At 53.7% G+C, this 20,765-nt stretch overlaps 2 protein-coding genes across 9 annotated transcripts in view; one reads left to right on the top strand and one right to left on the bottom strand.

Moving 5' to 3' along the window:
• Positions 1-2: 2 nt before the first annotated feature.
• Positions 3-11,566, top strand: THAP3 (THAP domain containing 3). 7 transcript variants are annotated; one of them, XM_004024569.5, is made up of 6 exons: positions 3-930; positions 1,126-1,265; positions 4,475-4,667; positions 6,265-6,330; positions 8,362-8,466; positions 8,765-11,566. In XM_004024569.5, exons 2-6 carry the CDS (start codon positions 1,192-1,194, stop codon positions 9,044-9,046), a joined length of 720 nt encoding a protein of 239 aa, XP_004024618.2. In that variant the 5' UTR covers positions 3-930; positions 1,126-1,191; the 3' UTR covers positions 9,047-11,566. The 7 variants fall into 7 exon arrangements, with proteins under 7 accessions (XP_004024618.2, XP_018866063.2, XP_055239429.1 ...); XM_019010518.4 differs by having other exon boundaries at positions 829-930; positions 6,268-6,330; positions 8,765-9,539; XM_055383454.2 differs by lacking the exon at positions 3-930 and having other exon boundaries at positions 1,100-1,265; positions 6,268-6,330; positions 9,991-11,566.
• The window catches only part of DNAJC11 (DnaJ heat shock protein family (Hsp40) member C11), a 66,003-nt gene continuing 55,375 nt past the window's right edge, over positions 10,138-20,765 (bottom strand). For both annotated transcript variants that reach the window (XM_019010513.4, XM_055383413.2), the window contains 7 exons: positions 20,497-20,613; positions 15,869-16,024; positions 14,261-14,330; positions 13,409-13,466; positions 13,160-13,302; positions 12,082-12,211; positions 10,138-11,672 (listed from right to left, as the gene is read on the bottom strand). In XM_019010513.4, the coding sequence (XP_018866058.1) occupies positions 11,647-11,672; positions 12,082-12,211; positions 13,160-13,302; positions 13,409-13,466; positions 14,261-14,330; positions 15,869-16,024; positions 20,497-20,613 (700 nt within the window). In that variant the 3' untranslated portion in view covers positions 10,138-11,646. The remainder of the gene's footprint in view (positions 11,673-12,081; positions 12,212-13,159; positions 13,303-13,408; positions 13,467-14,260; positions 14,331-15,868; positions 16,025-20,496; positions 20,614-20,765) is intronic.

Below are 20,765 nucleotides of genomic sequence, written 5' to 3'. Positions count from 1 at the left end.
GGACAATTGTGTTTCTTTTCTCCTTGCTACCTCCCCAAAGCATGATTACATCAAGTCTCTGGGAAGGCAGCGTCTCAGTGTGCACTTAGCAGGATGGAAAATGCCCACGGTGTTAAGGTACCTTGCTGGTGAATTCCTCAGAAACAAACCACAGGACGAGTAGATGTGAATGGTTTTTGCAGTTTCTTCATCAGATTGAGGATTAGCTCAAGCCCCAGTGAGTGGTTAGCCTACTTTTGATTTTTTTTTTTTTTTTTTGAGACTTGAGTTTTGTTCTTGTCACCTAGGCTGTGAAGTGCAGTGATGAGATTTTGGCTCATTGTAACTTCCACCTCCCGGGTTCAAGCGATTCTCCTGCTTCAGCCTTGTGAGTAGCTGGAATTACAGGTGCTCGCCACCATGCCCGGCTAATTTTTGTATTTTTAGTAGAGATGGGGTTTCACCATGTCGGTCAGGCTGGCCTTGAACTCGTGATCTCAGGTGATCCGCCTGCCTCGGCCTCCCAAAGTGCTGGGATTACAGGCGTGAGCCACTGCGCCTGGCCGATTTTTTTTCTTCTTCTTCTTACAAGATGACGCCTTCCCTATAGGCTGCTTTGAGAAAGCTGCAGCCTCCTCGGAGTTTCTGCAAGGCCTGAACTGGAATCTCCCTCCCCTTCAGTTGCCCTTTTTGCCTCTTCACGTTTGGGGGTTCCCTGTGACCAAACTTAAGGGCAGTGAGCTGTCTGGCCTCTGAACTGACACCACCAGTGGCCAACTAGTACCACCTCCAGTGACGTCAGAGGAGTCCAGACCTATTCACAATTCAAAGCCCTAAAAACACTGAGGGGTTGGCCGTTGGTTTCCAGTTGTCCAAGCCTGTGAGTGGCTATGCGTCCTGGTTGGGTGCTCAAAGCAAGGAGGTGAAAGGCGACCAGCATTGGCGAATGGGGTAAGACTTGCACAGGCCCAAGGCTAGGAGTTGGGGTTTCGGGCCTGAATTGGGGCCCGGAGCACCCCTTGACGTGGCGCCCCGGGTCCCGTCCGACCCTGGGGAGACGCGGGTGGCTGGAATGGCAGGATGAGCGCGCCCTGGAGGCGAGCCAGGCCCGTCACCACCTCTCGGCGTCCCCGCCCCTCCCCGCAGGTCCCTCCCCTCTCCGCAGGCCCCGCCGCCGCCATCTTTGTTGGGGGCAGCCGGGCCTGGCTCGCAATGCCGAAGTCGTGCGCGGCCCGGCAGTGCTGCAACCGCTACAGCAGCCGCAGGAAGCAGCTCACCTTCCACCGGTAAGAGGCGGGGACCCGGGGGCGCGGGAGGCCCAGACCCGGGGCCCGCGGACCGACTCCGAGGCCTTGGCGCGCCGGGCGGGAGCGCCCGGGAGGCCCGAAGGCGTGCGGCCTCTGGGTCCGGGGACAGGCCGAGGTCCTGGGCCCAGAGGGGCTGGCGCCGCCGCGCCCGCCGCGGGGATGCGGGGAGTGGCGGACGGAGGGGCAGCGGCGCACCTGGCGGGGCCGGGGCCGGGACGTGCAGGGAGCGGAGCAGGTGTTTGCTGAACAGACTAGCGGGCCGCGGCCGGGGTTTGCTGTGTCCCTGGTCCCTGCAGCCCCCGCCGCGCGCGGTCCTGAAGGGAGCCCGGCACCTGGGCGGTGCAGTGGAGGAGTGGAACCCCCAGGGGCGTCCTGGCAGTGGGAAGGGACTTTGCAGGGTCGCGGGAGGATGCTGGAGACTTTGGAGTCTGCTCCTGCACTCGCCCGTCCCGGCCCGGCCCGGCCCAGGAGCAATCGTCCTTAGTCAAAGTTGCGCTTTCTCCAAGGTCCAGTCACGGCACCATTTCTCTACCCACTTTTGGGCACATTCCGAAGGGCGGCTTGTACTCATCGTTCCCATTCCCTCTGCTCCCATTGTTCTGTTTTGTGATAAATGCTTTGCTTGAAGTATACGTAATGTACATGCAGAAAAATGCACGAATCATAAGTATACAGCCCAGCGAGTTTTCCCCAAGTGAACGTCACTGAACTGAAACGTTACCAGCTGGGCGCGGTGGCTCAAGCCTGTCATCCCAGCACTTTGGGAGGCCGAGGCGGGAGGATCGCTTGAGCCTGGGAGTTCGAGACCTGCCTGGGCAACAGAAGGAGACCCTACCTCTACAAATAATTTTAAAAAATCAGCCAGGCAAGGTGGTGTGCCCCTGTAGTCCCAGCTGCTCGGGAGACTGAAGTAGGAGGATCGCTTGAACCCAGGTTCGAGGTTGCAGTGAGCTATAATCTTGCCACTGCACTCCAGCCTGGGTGACAGAGCGATACCTCATCTCAAAATAAGAAATAAAACATCACTACCCTCGAGAAGAACCCCTACCTGGACCCCCTCCCAGGCCCTCCTCCTCTCTCCTGCCCAAAGGGAACCCTATCCTGCCCGCTATCAGAGTGGATTGCAGTTCATTCGCTTTCGTTGCCACATAATATTCCATTGAATGCAAGTGCCAGAATTTACTGATTTGTTCTACAATTGAAGGGCATTTGGGTGGCCCCATTTTTTGGATGACAAATACATGGTTCTGGAGGCTGGGCGTGGTGGCTCACGCCTGTAATCCCAGCACTTTGGGAGGCCGAGCTGGGTGGATCACCTGAGGTCGGGAGTTGGAGACCAGCCTGACCAACATGGTGAAACCCCGTCTCTACTACAAATACAAAAATTACCCGGGCGTGGTAGCGCGCACCTGAAATCCCAGCTACTCAGGAGGCTAAGGCAGGAGAATCACTTGACCCTGGGAGGCAGAGCTTGCAGTGAACCGAGATCGCACCACTACACTCCATCTTGGGTAACAGAGCGAGACTCCGTCTCAAAAAACAATACAAAACAAACATTGTTTTGGCCAGTTTTGGTGGGACTTGTGTTGCGGTGCATCTATCTGTTTTGCCTCCGTCAGGTATGTACTTGGGGATGGAGTTGCCGCGCCTTCTCTCTTGAAGTCGTTTCCTCCCCTCCCACGAGAGCTCTGTCACATCACTAGTGAGCCTTGTGTTGCTGATCGATTGCATAGCATTTCACACAACTGACCCCTGAGCCTGGGTCACTTTTCCCGCATGGCGTCTGGTACACTTCTTGGCCACAGGTATCTCTTCTCAGTCTCCTTTGCTGGATCCTCCTTATTTCCAGTACTAAGTGTTGGAGCCCTGGGGTGTGGGCCATGGCCCAGGGGTGGCTTCTAGCCACACTTGCTCCCCAGGGGCCTATCTCACCCAGGCTTATCAGTTCCGCAGGGTTGGCCTCCACACTGACATCTCCAGATGGGTGTGGCCGCCTGTCACCCCAGCACATGGAGAGCCTAAAAAGCACCTCAAATTTAACTCCTGACATAAAAAACAAACTTCTTATTTTGGAGACAGACTCTCACTCTGTTGCCCAGGTGGAGTGCAGTGGCGCAGTCTCGGCTCACTGCAGCCTCCGCCTCCCTGGTTCAGGTGATTCTTGTGCCTCAGCCTCCCAAGTAGCTGGGATCACAGGAGTGCACCACCACGCTGGGCTAATTTTTGCATCTTTAGTAGAGATGGGGTTTCACCATGTTGGCCAGGCTGGTCTTGAACTCCTGAGTTGAGGCAGTCTGCCTGCCTTGGCCTGCCAAAGTGCTGGGATTACAGGCGTGAGCCACCATGCTCAGCTGCTACAAAACAAACTTCTGATCCCCTTAACCTGCCGTCCTGTAACTTAATTTTATCTCCAACATGAAACTCCTTCCTTCTCAATTTTACCATCTACAGGCAAACCTTACTGCATGGCTTTCAAAATACATCCAAATCTGCCCTCTCATTACCACTTCCTGCCAACGCCTGGTCCCACAGCAGCCAGGGTGGACCCAGGTTCCATCTCACCTCTGTCTAGAGCCTCCAGGGACTCCCCAACTGCTCAGGGCCCTGCGTCATGCAGTCCCCACTCCCTCTCGCTGTCTCAGCTGGACCTGCGTGAGTGGCCGTTCCTGCTGTCCCTTCTGAAGCCTGTGTCGCTTGTGCTGCCACTTCCTGCAGTCTGTGCTCAAACATCACCCCTTCAGCTGCCTCTCCTCACCACCCCAGGGCTTCCCTCTGTCTGTTCTCTGGAGCAGCTGTCATCCCCAGAAGACACCGTCCACATCTGTGTGGCTCATCGCTGTGCCCCCCGCTCCAGAATATCAGCTCTTGGGGGCCAGGACTGTCTCATTAACCCCCATCCCTAGCACGAAGAACAGGGCCCGGCTCCTGGTAGGCTCCTGGCGAATGTAGCATCGGAAACAGCTCACTTGGGCTCTCTGGCCATTCTCGTGGTCTCGGGTTTCCTATTAAGAGTGCTTTAACAGCTGTGACAGAAGCTTCCAGAAATTAGATGTGATTTAACAAACCGAGAGGACTGAATGTCCACAGCTGTCCAGGGAAGTACTCTGTAGTGATGTGAAAATTCCGAATGACTCTGAGGCGCTGGGTCCAGCCTTGCTGGGCCTCACACCCCCTGCCTCTGCCCTTAGGTTTCCGTTCAGCCGCCCGGAGCTGCTGAAGGCATGGGTGCTGAACATCGGCCGGGGCAACTTCAAGCCCAAGCAGCACACGGTCATCTGCTCCGAGCACTTCCGGCCAGAGTGCTTCAGCGCCTTTGGAAACCGCAAGAACCTAAAGCACAATGCCGTGCCCACGGTGTTCGCCTTTCAGGACCCCACACAGGTAGGAGGGCACCGCACCTTCCGTCTGGTCACATCCAGCCTGCATTGTTTACCAGCAGCTGGGGGCAGTGGGGGTGGCGGCATGTGTGGGAAAAGCCAAGGCCAAGAACTCCAGTGACAACAGCACTGTCACACCTCTGGGGTCCACAGCACTGTGGCCCTGCTGGCCATGACCTCGGCTTTAAGAGAAGTCATAAATTAAAGGCACTTTAAAAATGAATTATTCTGTGGCTGGGTGTGGTGGCTCACGTCTGTAATCCCAGCACTTTGGGAGGCAGAGGTGGGTGGATCACCTGAGGTCAGGAATTCGATACCAGCCCAGCCAACATGTTGAAACCCCATTTCTACTAAAAATACAAAAATTAGCTGGGTGTGTTGGCGGGCGTCTGTAATCCCGGCTACTTGGGAGGCTGAAGCAGGAGAATCGCTTGAACCGGGAGGCAGAGGTTGCAGTGAGCCAAGCTTGCCTTGGTGGAGGTGGGATGTGTGGGCCTGGCTCAGGAGAGGGCTCACAAAGAGTTGGATGCTGAAGCCTTGAGATCGCATGATAGGCCACAGGGGCACCCACGTGGAGTGGGTAGGCAGGGCAGTGGCGGGACAAGCCACAGGCCAGCAGCTCCCTGCATTGGTGGATTTATGGGGAGAGGAAAGGGATCCGTGAGTGGAGAGTGGAGCCGATGGGAAGAACAAGGCGGCCACGTAGCAAACACGCCCAGAGCGGCCGCCTGGGAGCCCCTGCCCCATCTGTCTTCCCCAGCACCCTTCCCAGATAGCCTCATGCAGTCTGCCTCAACCTCTTCAGGTTGGCAGTCCCTTCCTTCAGGAAGCCCTTCTGGACCCTCAAACCCCCGCTTGCCTCCCGACCCCTTCCTGCCCCTCAGTCTTCCTGGCCCCTGTGGCCCCTGCTGTCCTTCCTGTTTCCCTCATTGGTTTTGTCTTCTCCCCTGGAACAGAATCTCCATGAGGGCAGGGGCTGCCTTCCCTGCTTCAGGCCCCACACCCAGGACGCTGCCTGGCACAGCCCAGGTGCGTGGGGTATGTGTCCATAGATGAGCACTTTAATCACCTTCACGTATTTGTGATAACGTTTGTCCTGGAAAGATGACACTTGAGCCACTGGGAGTGGGGACGTTTGTCACTGTAGCCCTCAGTGCTTCCAGTGCCAGGTTGGTGGGGAGAAGCTGGGTACGGCCTCTGCCAGCTCTGCTTTGTGGGCCCCACCCCAGTGTGGCCCAGGGGCTGCAGGTTCTGCGTCAGTGGCACCTCGAGTGGTGAGCTGGGCTTCTGCTGCTTGCTGGCGGTCATGGGGCCAGGGGCCAGGCCCTGGGGTGACACATAGGAAGTAGATGGGTCCCTAGCTCTACAGGGACCTATTCAGGGCACTCTGACCGTGATTTGAGGACATCTTTGGAGAAAGAGAAGCGCACCAAGCGGGCAGTGTGAGTTGGGTTGAGCTTCAGGTCAGTTTCATTTAGCAGCTGTTCGTTGACTGGGGCACGCAGTGGGCCGAGCAGCGGGGACAAGCATGATGCCTGAGGCCTGCCCCGAGCTCTGAGGGTTCTTGGGGTCTGCATCCACTCTGTGTGTGTCTCTTGCAGCAGGTGAGGGAGAACACAGACCCTGCCAGTGAGAGAGGAAATGCCAGCTCTTCTCAGAAAGAAAAGGTGAGTGCACCGGGCCAGGTACTTGAACGTTTAAATTATGCTGTGGGTTGAGACAGGGAGGCGGGATTTTCCCAGCAAGGCCGGCCCGCAGGGCTGTCGCCTTTCCTCATATGCCCAAGCCTCTCAGCTTCCTTCTTTTCAATATCAAAGAATCTCAGTTGCTAGTAGGGATGGTGCCTGATTCCCTTTTTCTTTTCTTTTCTTTTTTTTTTTTTGAGACTGAGTCTCGCTCTGTCACCCAGTCTGGAGTGCAGTGGCGTGATCTCGGCGCACTGCAACCTCTTCCTTCCAGGTTGAAGTGATTCTCTTGCCTCAGCCTCCCGAGTAGCTGGGATTACAGATGCCCGCTACCACGCCCGGCTAATTTTTGTATTTTTAAATAGAGACGGGGTTTTACCACATTGGCCAGGCTGGTCTCGAACTCCTGACCTCAGGTGATCCACCCACCTCTGCCTCACAAAGTGCTGGGATTATAGGTGTGAGCCACCGCACCTGGCCCCCCACTTTTTTTTTTTTGTAGAGTTAGTATCTTGCTATTTTACTCAGGCTGGTCTCAAACTACCGGGCTCAAGCCATCCTCCCACCTCAGCCTCCCAAAGTGCTGGGAGTATAGATGTGAGTCACTGCACCCAACCTTTTTCTTTGTTTTTGAGACAGGGTCTCACTCTGTTGCTCAGGCTCTGTACAGTGGTGCAGTCATGGCTCGCAGCAGCCTCAACCTCCCAGGATCAAGCCATCCTCCCACCTGAGCCTCCCAAGTGGCTGGGACCACAAGCATGTGCTACCATGCCCAGCTAATTAAAAATTTTTTTTTTTTTTGAGAGATGGGGGTCTTGCTGTCTTGCCCAGTCTGGTCTCAAACTCTTGGATTCAAGGGATTCTCCTGCCTTGGCCCCACAAAGTGCTGGAATTATAGGCGGGAGCCACCGCACCTGGCAGTGCCTGATTTCTTAAAGTTCAGTTCCAGGGCCGGGCGAGGTGGCTCACGCTTATAATCCCAGCAGTTTGGGAGGCTGAGGTGGGTGGATGTCTTGAGGCTAGGAGTTTGAGACCAGCCTGGCCAACATGGTAAAAACCCCATCTCTACTAAAAATAAAAAAATTAGCCGGGCTGGGCGCAGTGGCTCGCGTCTGTATTCCCAGCACTTTGGGAGGCTGAGGCAGGCGGATCACCTGAGGTTAGGAGTTCGAAACCAGCCTGGCCAACATGGTGAAACTCCATCTCTACTAAAAATACAAAAATTAGGCTGGGCCTGGTGGCTCACACCTGTAATCCTAGCACTTTGGCAGGCTGCGGCAGGTGGATTGCCTGAGGTCAGGAGTTCGAGACCAGCCTGGCGAAACCCCGTCTCTACTAAAAATACAAAAATTTAGCTGGGCATGGTGTTGGGTGCCTATAATCCCAGCTACTCTGGAGGAGAATCACTTGAACCCAGGGGGCGGAGGTTGCAGTGAGCTGAGATCACACCACTTCACTCCAGCCTGGGTGAAAGAGTGAAACTCCATCTCAAGAAAAAAAAAAAAAAATTAGCCAGGTGTAGTGGCATGTGCCTGTAGTCCCAGCTACTCAGGAGGCTGAGGCAGAATTGGTTGAACCCGGGAGGCAGAGGTTGCAGTGAGCCGAGATCATGCCACTGCACTCCAGCCTGGGTGACAGAGTTAGATTCCGTCTCAAAAAAAAAAAAAAAAAAAAAAAAAAAATTAAGCCGGGCGTGGTGGCACATGCTTGTAATTCTAGCTACTCAGGAGGCTGAGGCATGAGAATCACCTGAACCCTGGGGGTGGAGGTTGCAGTGAGCCGAGATTGCACCACTGCACTCCAGCCTAAGTGACAGAGCGAGACTGTCTCAAAAAAAAAAAAAAAAAAAGTTCAGTTCCAGGGTGTGTGCTAGGGAGAAGCTGGCTGTGGAGGGGCACAGACCCTGGAGCTGGTCCCTGGCTGTTGCCACTCCCCTAGAGGGACAAGTAGCAGCTGCAGGAGGGCCCTGCATGTGCAGGGCTGTAGTGCCTGACTTCACCCTGCCGTTCCCAGGTCCTCCCTGAGGCGGGGGCTGGAGAGGACAGTCCTGGGAGAAACATGGACACTGCACTTGAAGAGCTTCAGTTGCCCCCAAATGCCGAAGGCCACGTAAAACAGGTAAGACTGAGTGCAAAGGTGGTCTGTGGTTGGACACAAGATGACTTGCTCCAAACAAAATGGAAACCAGTGAGCACCCACCATGAGACCTGTGTGGCCGAGGCAGGGTGTGCAGCCTGGGTTTCAGAGCTCCCCAGTCAAATTCTCCACCATGGTGTGGGCACATCTGGATTTTGGGGGAGCAGCCAGGAGTGTCCAGCTGCCCTGGGGTTGTGCTGTGTGCGTGTCTGGTGGCCTGCTCACCATGGCCCGCCTTCCTGCTGGTGATGCAGCTCTCGGCTCTCACTCCCGTCCTCAGGTCTCGCCACGGAGGCCGCAAGCAACAGAGGCTGTTGGCCGGCCGACTGGCCCTGCGGGCCTGAGAAGGCCCCCCAACAAGCAGCCATCTGATCACAGCTATGCCCTTTTGGACTTAGATTCCCTGAAGAAAAAACTCTTCCTCACTCTGAAGGAAAATGAAAAGCTCCGGAAGCGCTTGCAGGCCCAGAGGCTGGTGATGCGAAGGATGTCCAGCCGCCTCCGTGCTTGCAAAGGGCACCAGGGACTGCAGGCCAGACTTGGGCCAGAGCAGCAGAGCTGAGCCCCACAGGCTCCGGACGCAGAGGTGGCAGTGGCACCAGGGCCGGCAGAGCTTTGGAGCTCTGGCTGTGGACATTTTTGTCTGCTGTGGACACTGAGAAAGTTGGCCATGAGGCCTGCTTGGCCGGGGATCGAGACAGTAGCCAAGCTCCCCGGCGAGAGCCCCGATGCCGTCTGGGGGACGTTTAGAGGTGTGGCACTAGGAGTGCACATCTGTGAGCATGACAAGCTTATCCTCCCATGGTAACAGAAGTCCAGGCTGAGGCTGATTCTGGACGCTGTCCTTTCAGCACACGCAGAGTAAAGATCGCTGGAAGCCCCAGTGTGGGAGATGCTCCTCAGGGAGGAAGCCATGTGAGGGGGCCGACTCTGTGGCGGGTGAGTGGTCCCCTCCTCCATCAGCCTGGACAGCCGCTCGGGGTTCTAAGGAGTGACTCCTGTCCCGGCCTGGTGTGAGTGGGCAGTGTAATAAAGTGTCTTTCTATACGGTGTCACTCCCATCATCATTTTCTCTAGTGCCGTGATTCCTTCTGCTAAGAAGACTGACTTCCGTGGCCGGGCGCAGTGGCTCATGCCTGTAATCCCAGCACTTTGAGAGGCCGAGGTGGGGAGATCACTTGAGGTCAGGAGTTCAAGACCAGCCTGGCCAACATGGTGAAATCCCATGTCTACTAAAAAAGACACAAATTAGCCAGGCGTGGTGGCACACACCTGTAGTCCCAGCTACTTGGGAGGCTGAGACAGGAGGATCAGCTGAACCCGGGAGGCGGAGGTTGCAGTGAGCCAAGATCGCACCACTGCCCTCTAGTATTGTCACTTGGTGACAGAGCGAGACTCAGTCTGAAAAAAAAAAACTGACTTCCTATTTTGTCTAATTTATAGCTTTAGTGAATTAAAGAAAAGTACTAGCCTGATTTCCTAACTTGGGGTCTATTTATTTCTCAGGTAATGTTTAATGTAGAAAATGGAACCCCAGCTTCACGTGAAGCCTTGTGGTTGAGTGAGGAGTGAAGGATGGGGAGGAGGCCTCTGGGGAAGGGGTTCCTTCCCTCCTGAAGATGAACACACAATACACCAAAGAGCACCAGCCTCTGCTTTCAGGAAAGGTTTATTGTGGTGAGTGCCTTCTGTACAGTCGACTGCAAATGAAACGCAGAGGATGGGTGCCCAGAAGCACCTGCGGCAGAGGCGCACGGGAAGCCCGGGGCCCAGGCTCATGCAATACGACGCTCACCGCGGCTCGGGCCGTGGGGCCGTCAGAGAAACCTTTTTAGAAAATGGAGATGAATGTTACAGAATTGGACAACCTGAACTGCTTTTCAAAACCAGAGGAAGGAGGTTCTTAGCCGTTACTCAGATACCAGTGCTGGGGAGGGAGGCCTGACTTCAGCAACAGCTGTGGGTGGGCTGGAGGCCGGCGCAGCTTGGGGCCCCCGGCGCCAGCTGTCTCAGCCACCGCCTGTGCGGTGCTTGCTCCGAGGGGTCAGCAAGAGCAACTGATGGCTGCCACTTCCAGGCCCCGTGAGACAGGCCTCACGTAACTTTACTGCAGCCGAGGTCCAGGCCGTGGAGGGGGTCCTAGCTCCGCTGCATTCTGCATCCCAAGTGGGCACGTGGAGGAAGGGTCTGAAGGAGGGCTCCGGAGCACAGGCCCTGGTGTTCCTGTGAGGACGCTGGACCTGCAGGAGCGGGGAGCTGCAGTGCCACCTGCTGGGCACCACAGGCCAGGCCTGGGGTCCACGCCTCTGGGTTGGGTGTGTCTGATGTCTTGCCAAGCGCCTGGTCCTGTCCTCTTGAGCTGCCCTTGCCCAGCACTGCACTCTGGAGGTGGGTGGTGCAGGCGGTGGAGGGACACAGGCCAGCTCAAGCCCGCTGGTGGCAGGGCGTTTTCCCACAGGGATACGGGAAGCCACCTGTGTCAGGGCTAGGCCCTGGCATCGGGAGTTACACTACCCTGTCCCAAGCCGAGGGGGCTGGTGGAATGATTTGAGCAGCTCTGGGAGTGGGGAAAAAAGACTAATTTCCAAACCCGTTTGTTCTCAGATAAAAAGCAGTTTTATAAACCCGCAATCTGCTCCAAATTCAAGCAGTAATATTTCAGCAGGAGGAGGTGGTCATGGGAAGCCAGCGCAGCAGAGGCTCCCCGACCGGGAGGCCTGCCTGCTTTTCATGTTGTTTGTTTCCCATGTTCAGCGTGGACCGCAGAAGTGGCTCGCGCTCCTGTGGTGAGGGCAGGGTGCTCCACAGACACCTCCAGACCCAGCCAAGAACTACAGGGCGGCGGGCTGCGGTCAGCACGCGTGCTCAGGGGACCCAGCAGAGTCAGGGCCAGAGCCCTTCCCTCCAGGAACTGGTCCTTGGGAAAACAGCCATGGGCCAGGCTGCAGTCTGGTTCCCCGTGGGGCTGCCTCAGTCCTACCCCCAGCACCCTCAAAAGCTGGGGTGTCTGCATGTCCCTTCACATAATTGATAATGGTACCACCTTCTATAATAATAATATAAAATAAAAACATCTGATGTCTGGGTTTTTTCCATTTCCAAATTTGTAGACTCCCAGGAAAAGATTTTTTGCGGCCTTTTAAAAATCTGGTTCTTGGCAGTTTATCCATCTGTATCGATCCTGTGGGCTGTAAAGGAAAAAACAGACACAGGTGATCAGAAGGTGGCCGTTCCCATGCACCTTTCTACTGATGGGGCTCAGCAGTCACCCGAACCAGCAGCTGGCTGGGCCCAGGCGAGGCAGAGCACCCGCTGCTGAAAATCAACTGCTGCTGGAACGTAGAGGTCTGCTTTCATCCCCCGCCACTCAAGCCACAGTTTCCAACGCGCTCACTCTAATTCTACGTGTGAGAGGGCCCCAGCCCCCTTTTTAGGGCACAAATCATGGGCTCTGAGTGAATCATGGGTCAAGGGCTAGTTGGCGTCTCTGCTCCCAGGTGGGCAGCTGAGGAAGGTGGCTGGCAGCCCACACACTGAGCAGCCGCTTCGAGGTCCCCGCCCCCGTTAGCTGGTGACTGCGAAGGGACGGCTACTCACACTGCTTTGGTATCCGGAGGGCCTCACTGTCCAGCACCATCACCTGATGCAGGACGCCCCGGAACTGATAGAGCACTTTCAGGTTCTTCTCTTCCCCCACACATGGGTCATAAAAGCCAGGCAGCCCAGCCTGTAACAAACAAATTACTACTCTCAATACTCCAGACGGTCTAAGACCAGCACTCCTCCTTACTACCACCGGAGGGGCGGTGTGCACAGGCTGTGACATTCCCTGGGGAGACGCAAACTTTGGGGCTTGAAGAAAAAGAAACAAGAATTTGAAAAAGTTGCCAAGACTCGCTTCTTAATAAAGGCCCTATCCTCACACTAAGACAGGGCCACTAGATGACTTCTAGGGTGCCAGGAGCTCTCTGGCCTGAGCTAACCTGCATTTTCATCCTTCTGGATGGTCCATGCCCCAGGCCCCAGAGGCAAGACTCACACATGTTACAAGTGACCTCATGCTCTTTCTGGAATGAGGCAAAAATAAACAGAATCAAATGCCATGAAGGCAGGCGTGTGTCCTGTTTGCTGGTGTGACTGGCACACACCAGGGGCTCAGTAAATCCTTACTGAGTGGTGAAAGAAATGACTGAATGAAGAGAATAGCTCCAACGTGGGTACTACTCAGGAGCTGGGCAGCATCCCATGCAGTAGATGCTGATGACGGCAAAGATCCCACTTTAAGGGGCCAGGTTGTCCTTGTCAGACTGAACCTATTCTTCAAACCACTGTTTGTTTTTTTTTGAGACAGGTTCTTGCTCTGTCACCCAGGCTGGAATGCAGTGGCACAATCACAGCTCACTGTAGCCTCAACCTCCTGGGCTCAACCAATCCTTCCGCTTCAGCCTCCCGAACAGCTGGGACAACAGGCGTGTGTCACCATGCCCAGCTGATTTTTTCTCTTTTTTGTAGAGATAGGGTTTTGCCATGTTGCCTAGGCTGATCTTGAACTCCTGGGCTCAAGCAATCTGCCCACCTTGGCCTTCCAAAGTGCTAGGATTATAGGCCTGAGTCACCACGCCCAGCCTGTTCAAATCTGTGAGCACATGGCATGTGGTGGCTGGTGCTGCTGTACCTTGGAGGCCTCCGTGAGGATGAGCTTCGAGTCCTTCACCAGGCACTGCAGGGGCACAGTCACGTCAATCACCTTCACCTTCTCGCTCTTCCTGCTCTTGTCATTGACAAACTTCCCGTACCAGGCATTGACGATGATGAGGCCTAAGGACAGACTCCGAGTAGAGGAAGGCCTCCTCCAGGCACCTCCTTGTGCGGCTTAGAGACCCCCAGCGCCCACCCTGGACCAAGAGAGGACACATGTTCTCACCCATTCTGGACTCTTCTGCCTCAATTATCCTTCGGACAGATTCCTGCATCAGCCGGACCTGCCAGAGAACAAGGATGACACAGTCAGGGCCCCGCCAGGCCTGTTCCACCTCTGGTCAGAGGGCCACAGGCAGGCAGTCTTGTCCACGGCAACATACTTGCTCAGGGCCTGGAAAGGAAGGGAGTGGGTGCCCTGACAGCTCTGCTACCCGAGTGGCTCACTCTGAAACTCCTAGACCTAGGGCAGGCAGCTCTGGGTCAGAAGGTGAGAAGCACCTGAAACGGCATGACCCTCCCGTGGCCACCGGTGGGAGCTCCCTTTCTAGGGATCATTAATGCGTGGGTGGGATTTGTTGACCCAATAAAAAAACACTGAATGCGTTGTCAGCTTTAAAAATAAAGAGATTTCACAGGAGAAGCTGGAATCCCAGCTCCTCTTGAGAAAGGACCTGTGTTCTCCTGTGGCGCCATTCTGCTGGGCATAGCTGTGCCGCCCCCTCAGACAGGCATGTGCTCGCCAGGCCACGCACACGGCCCATGGCCACCTGGCAGTATGCTTGCCACTTACCCAGGAAGCCTGCTCCCTCCTGCTCAGTAAAAGGCAGAACACTCAGAAGGAAGAAAAAGAGGCCAATACTCACCACTTTAAAAAAGCCCTTGTTATGCCTTTGGAGGGTAATTATCTTCAGGGCAGGGACTGCAGAGCCCAGTGTCGCATCCCACAATAAAGACTAAATGGAGGGCCAAGTTGTTGGAGAAGAGAAGTCTGACATCTAAGGCCCTGAGACCAACATGTGGGGTGTGGAGTGTGTCCCCTACAGCCCTCGCTTGGGAACGGCGGGGCAGCACTCACAGCGGACTCCGCCTCTTGCTTCTTCTGCAGCACATCGGTGGCGGCGCTTTCCCTCTGCTTCTCCAATTCCCTTACGCGAGAGGAACACAAGCCCCACGTTAGCGCGGCGCTGCCCAGCTTCCAGCCAACACAGCCCCTCCTGTGCTGGACCCGAGCCCAGCAAACAGTCTGTGATCTTACTGGAGTTCAGTTGTAGAACTTTAAAAAATATTCCCACGACAGTCTCAGGCAAGTCTGTTAGTCACAGGCTGGCAGCTTTCATTTTACCCTTAGATGGCTCTGCCCCACCTCCTCACCAAGCTGACGGGACACCGACTGTCAGTCTCTTTGGAAAGAAGACCTCACCACATGAGAATTTCAGGAGATCCCACCAACCTTGTGGGATTATTGTTTTTTTAATTTTAATTTTAAGATAGAGATGGGGGTTTCACTATATTGCCCAGGCTAGTCTCGAACTCCTGGGTTCAAGTGATTCTACTGTCTTGGCCTCCCGAAGTGCTAGGATTACAGGCGTGAGTTGTTAAATAACACTTTTGGTAGGAACAACTAATACCACTTTAGACACACAGATCCGCTTTCCTGTAACAAAGTATGGGCCTTGGGGTCAGCATATGCCTGTCCTCCCTTCTGAGAGAAGGCTGGGCCAGCACATGTCTTGTTCTAAGCCTCAAGCCTCCTAGGGAATTAGGATTCTGAATCCAAAGGCCAGACGGGCCCAGAAGAAGAGATTCATTCCTTTATCTGAGATTCTCTAAGTACAATGCTTTACTAAATGAGATATTATAAAGTAACAAATCTATACCAGCTCTCAGCTTTCTGTAGAGATGCTTGCACTAATAATTTAGGTTTCATGGCATGCCCCAATGGATTATCCAAGAAACTGCAAAAACATTGTGTTTCTATGGCTTTCAAGACTCTAGTTAACGCAGGCCCCTCACATACGGATCCAGAACGCATTCCTCTTAAACTCAGCGCCGGGAAAGGAGAAAGGAAAACTTCTTCTTTCTTGAGGCCATGGTTTAGAGGATCAACACATTTTTTTTTTTTTTTTTTTGAGACCGAGTCTTGCTCTGTCACCCAGGCTGGAGTGCAATGGTGCAATCTCGGCTCACTGCAACATCCACCTCCTAGGTTCAAGCAATTCTCCTGTCTCAGCCTCCCAGGTAGCTGGGATTACAGGCACGTGCCGCCACACCCGGCTAATTTTTCTATTTTTTTAGTAGAGACAGGGTTTCACCATGTTGGCCAGACTGGTCCTGAATGCCTCACCTCGGGTAATCCACCTGCCTCAGCCTTCCAAAGTGCCGGGAATACAGGCGTGAGCCACCATGCCCAGCCGAGGCCCAACACTTCTATAAACTCCAGTCCTTTCTGAGAGTAAGATTTACAAACGAAGAGATAACAGCAGTCCAACTACTGACAATGATGAGAAATACTTAACATTTACCAGTCGTGACCCAGACATCAGCCTAAGTGCTTTAGATGCATTAATTAATTCAGGTTTCCTCATCACCCGACGCAGGAGGCTCTGTTATCCTCTCCATTTTAAGGGTGAGGAAACTGAGGCACAGGGCTGGCTAGTGACATGCCCATGACGTGTCAACTCACTTCTCTTTCTGAGCCCTGAGGTATGGTTTGATGATCAGACGGTGCATGGCAAAGTAGACCACTAGAGGCCCCACGGTGGCATAGAACACGGCGCTGGGTAGAAGCTGGTCCGTCAAGTGAATAGGGAAGAAGTATGTCTGACTGGCCCTGTTGAGCCTGGGGAAAAATACAAAAAAAAAAAAAAAAAAAAAAAAAAAGCCAAGATGAATCAGTTTTTCCAGGGAAGGGCAATGGGGTGTCAGGCACAGGAATAGAACTTGTGCTGCGTGCAGCTGCGAGTTAAAGGAGCCTGTAGTCTGCCCCTTTCACAGTCCACCACCTTCTGCTGGCCTCCCATTCCAAAGTCTGGCTGATGGATCTGACACTGTGACAGAAGAAAGATCCCAGTGTCTGCTGACCTCAAGCCAAAGCAACAAGAGGAACACTTCACAGGGTCAACGTCCCCTACAGGTGCATTCAGTCATAGGCTGGAGAGGACAGGAATGGGCTCCTCCAGATGTCACTGGAGAGTCACATCTCAGTCCTTAACTGAGGTTTCCAAAGAAGTTGGTGAAGACTTCAAAAGTTAGTCAGTTAAGGAGGTTCTGCTTCCAGTGGTGGCTGAGTAGCTCCTATTGGACCAATGTGTAAACTCTGGACCACATATAAAAAATTTGGCCAGGCGTGGTGGCTCACGCCTGTAATCCCAGTACTTTGGGAGGCTGAGATGGGCGAATCACCTGAGGTCAGGAATTTGAGACCAGCCTGGCCAACATGGTGAAACTTCATCTCTACCAAAAATACAAAAATTAGCCAGGCGTGGTGGTACCTGTCTGTAGTCCCAGCTACTCGGGAGGCTGAGTGAGGCAGGAGAACGCTTCAACCCAGGAGGCAGATTGTACCACAGCACTCCAGCCTGGTCAACAAGAGGAAAAGGACTGAGGATGCATGGACAGAATCTCAGAAACCCATGGAAGAGTGTTAAGTTTAATATATTGGTAATTAGAGCCCCAGTGAGGAAAAGGAAATTTACAGATGCAAGAAGTTTAGGAAACCCCAAGCATGATAAATACAACAACAGCCTTATCTATGTACATCACAAACTGCTGAAAAGCCAGAAAAAGAAAACATGTTGAGTAGCCACTGACAATACCCGACCATACTCTTCCAGAATAAAAGCTCTTCCAGAATAAAAGCAATTCCAGAATTGATAAAGAACACTCAAAACTTGGCCAGGCTCAGTGGCTCACGCCTGTAATCCTAGCATTTTGGGAGGCTGAGGCAGGCAGATCGCTTGAGGTCAGGAGTTTGAGACCAGCCTGGCCAACATGGTGAAACCCTGTCTCTACTTAAAATACAAAAATTAGCTGGGTGTGGTGGTGGGTGCCTGTAATCCCAGCTACTCAGGAGACTGAGGCAGGAGAATTGCTTGAACCTGGGAGGTGGAGGTTGCAGTGAGCCAAATGCACTCCAGCCTGGGGAACAAGAGCGAAACTCCGTCTCCAAAGAAAAAATATACACACACACACACACACACACACACACACACACACAGAGACAGGTTAAATGTGAATGGGCAAAAAAAATAAATAGTAAGCATAAGAAGGCTAAAAAAGCTATATAGTAACAGATAAGGTAGACTTCAAGACAAAAAAAATTTTTTTTTTTTGAAGTGACAGGGTCTCACTCTGTCATCTAGGCTGAGGGGCACAATCACAGCTCACTACCACCTTGAGCTCCTGGGCTCAAGTGATCTTCCTGTCTTGGCCTCCCAAAGTGTGTGCGCCACTGTACTGAGCCTTCAAATATTATCTGAGGAGAGATGGCTGACGCCACCTCTAATCTAGGTAAGTGATTTGGCTTTGTTTCCAAAACTGAGCTGTGATCCACTTTGATTCACTCACTGAGTTCCTCTCAAGTACTACGATGGGTTTTAGGTTCTAGAAGTGCAGGTGAGAATAAAATGGACCAAGTCCAAGAGCTTATGTCTGATGAGGAGTGGAGGAGATGGCCCTTCAGATGGAGACTGGTTCGCTGGAGACTGAACATGGTAAACATGGTGGGGGAGATCACCTGGGGCAAGGGGAAGGGCTACTATGTTATACAAGGTGAATTAGGGGACATTTGAGCAGAGAGCAGATACTTACAGGGAGTGAAGGAAATGGCCACGTATTTATCTGCAGACTGAGAAATAGCAAAGGCCACCTCATAAGCAGGAGGGGGCCTGGTGTGTGCCAGGAATAGCTCCAGGGGGTCAGGATGGCTGGGGTTGGGGTAGAGAGGAGTACTACATCACGGAGGGCGTTGTAGGCTCCAAAGTCTCTGAAGGGCTTTGGCCTCCGACTGGAATTGAGGGAACCTCTGAGGTTTTAGGCAGAAGACAGACGTGAACTGCCTTCAATTTTAAAAAGGACTCTCCTATGGAAAGCAGACACACAAGGAGGGAGACAGGTTCAGTGGGGAGGGTGCTGTGTAACTAAGACAAAGATGCTGGCCGCAGTGAGGTTGAGAAATGGCGAGATTGGGGATACAATTTTGGAGTACATGTTCAGGAGATGATTTTGAGATATGTATGATTTGGAGTGTGGGAGAGAGTGAGATCGAGGCTGACTCCAAGGTTTTTGGACAGAGCAAGTAGAAGGCCAGAGCTCTCATTTACTGAGATAGGAAAGGAGGCTGGGCGCTGTGGCTCACACCTGTAATCCTAACACTTTAGGAGGCCAAAGCGGGAGAACTACTTGAAGCCAGGAGTTCAAAACCAACCTGGGCAACCAAGTGAGACCCTGTCTCTATAAAAATAAAATAAAAAAAGAGAGAGAGATGGGAAAGACTTCGGGCAGAGCAGGTTCTGAAGGTTCTTCGTTTCTGGGGGCACAGGGAGGGATCGAGTTCTGTTTGGATACGTGACATCTGAGATGCTGTTGGGTATCCAAGTAGAGATTAGGAAGAGAAAGCTGGACAGATACATGAGTTGGAGATTGAGGGGGTGGTCCAAGCTGGCGCTTGCAACGTGAGTCCTCAGGGCATGAGAGCCACGAGGCTGGACATGACTGCTTGGGAGTGAGTCTGGAGAGAGAAGGGCTGTGCCCTGCAGTGGTGCCTCCATTTAGGGGTTTGGGAGACAGCAGCCATCTGGTACGGAAAGCCAGAGCAGGGCGTGGTATTCTGGAAACTCAGGGCAGAGAGGCTGTAAGGGCAGGAGGGAACGGCCACCGCGACAGCAGGTGCAGAGACCAAATGAGATGAAGAAGAATCACCCTCTGATCTGCCACAGGAGGGAGGGTGCCCCACTGATGAGGTGAGAAAGGCTAATTCTGGAGAGGGCTGGTTTTTCTGCAGAGGCCTGACTGGAGCACGTTTAGAAAGAAAGAAGACGGATGCAAGCGAAAACAGACAACTTTTTTTTTTTTTTTTTTGAGTGGAGTCTCGCTCTGATGCCCAGGCTGGAGTGCAGTGGCGCCATCTCGGCTCACTGCAAGCTCTGCCTCCCGGGTTCACACCATTCTCCTGCCTCAGCCTCCCGAGTAGCAGAGACTACAGGCACCCGCCACCACGCCCGGTTAATTTTTTGAATTTTTAGTAGAGACGGGGTTTCACCGTGTTAGCCAGGATGGTCTCAATCGCCTGACCTCGTGATCTGCCCGCCTTGGCCTCCCAAAGTGCTGGGATTACAGGTGTGAGCCACAGTGCCCGGCCAAAAACAGACAACTCTTTTGAGGAACTAAGGAGAGGACAGTGACTAGACTCAGGTGGAGCAAGGGTGTGTGTGCCAATGGAAACCCCTGGTGAGAGGGATGAACCGATATGGCAGCTGCTACTGGAGATGCTGTGCCCGGGGGATAGCTGCTAGGATGCATCCTGTGACATCAGGAGAGGCTGCTGGAGCTCAGACGTACACCTCACTCACTCGGTGTTGGAACTATGCACTGCTTGATATCTGCTTACTCAGCAAAGACACAAGCAACTGTATTTTTTTTTTGAGACGGAGTCTCACTCTGTCACCCAGGCTGGAGTGCAATGGAGCGATCCTGGCTCACTGCAAGCTCCGCCTCCTGGGTTCAAGCGATTCTCCTGCCTCAGCCTCCCACGTACCTGGGACTACAGGCACCTGCCACCACCCCTGGCTAATTTTTTGTATTTTTAGTAGAGACGGGGTTTCACCATGTTAGCCAGGATGGTCTCGATCTCCTGACCTCGTGATCCACGGCACCCGGCTGAATTTTTTTTTTTAATATTTTTTGAGACGGAGTCTCACTGTCCCCCAGGCTGGAGTGCAGTGGCACGATCTCGATCTCAGCGCACTGCAACCTCCGCCTTCGGGTTCAAGCAATTCTCCTGCCTCAGCCTCCCAAATAGCTGGGATTATAGGCGCGTGCCACCACGTCTGGCTAATTTTTGTATTTTCAGTAGAGATGGGGTTTCGCCACGTTGGCCAGGCTGGTCTCAAACTCCTGACCTCAGGCAATCCGGCCGCCTTGGCCTCCTAAAGTGCTGGGATTACAGGCATAAGCCACTGCACCTAGCCAAGCAACTGTGTCTTTAAGAGCAAAATTACAATGCAAAGGCTATTTCGGCCTTAACTTGGGTAAAGCCTGGTTGAGTAAAGGTGACAGGCATTCCTTGACCAGAAAGGCCTAAGTTCAACTTACTTGACTTTGAGAGAAACGCCCTGTGGAACTCCAATGCTGACAGCTGCACCCAAAACGCTGTGCCTGGAGATCTTCCTCTCAGCTCCGTACTCCACCACCGTCCCAAAGAAGCCTGCTCTGCAGGGAGAGAACGCGGTCTGTGCCTGTGCCCCTCATTCATCACTTCAGGGGCAGCTGTCATTTGAGAAGAGGCCAGGTACCTTCCCTTCCCTCCCTCCAGCCTCCTCGACCCCCAGGGAGCAGATTCATGACAGAAGAAAGTCGGGACA

Source organism: Gorilla gorilla, chromosome 1, assembly GCF_029281585.2.
Source record: "Gorilla gorilla gorilla isolate KB3781 chromosome 1, NHGRI_mGorGor1-v2.1_pri, whole genome shotgun sequence".
NCBI lineage: Eukaryota > Metazoa > Chordata > Mammalia > Primates > Hominidae > Gorilla > Gorilla gorilla.
This window is presented reverse-complemented; position numbering and strand designations above follow the sequence as displayed.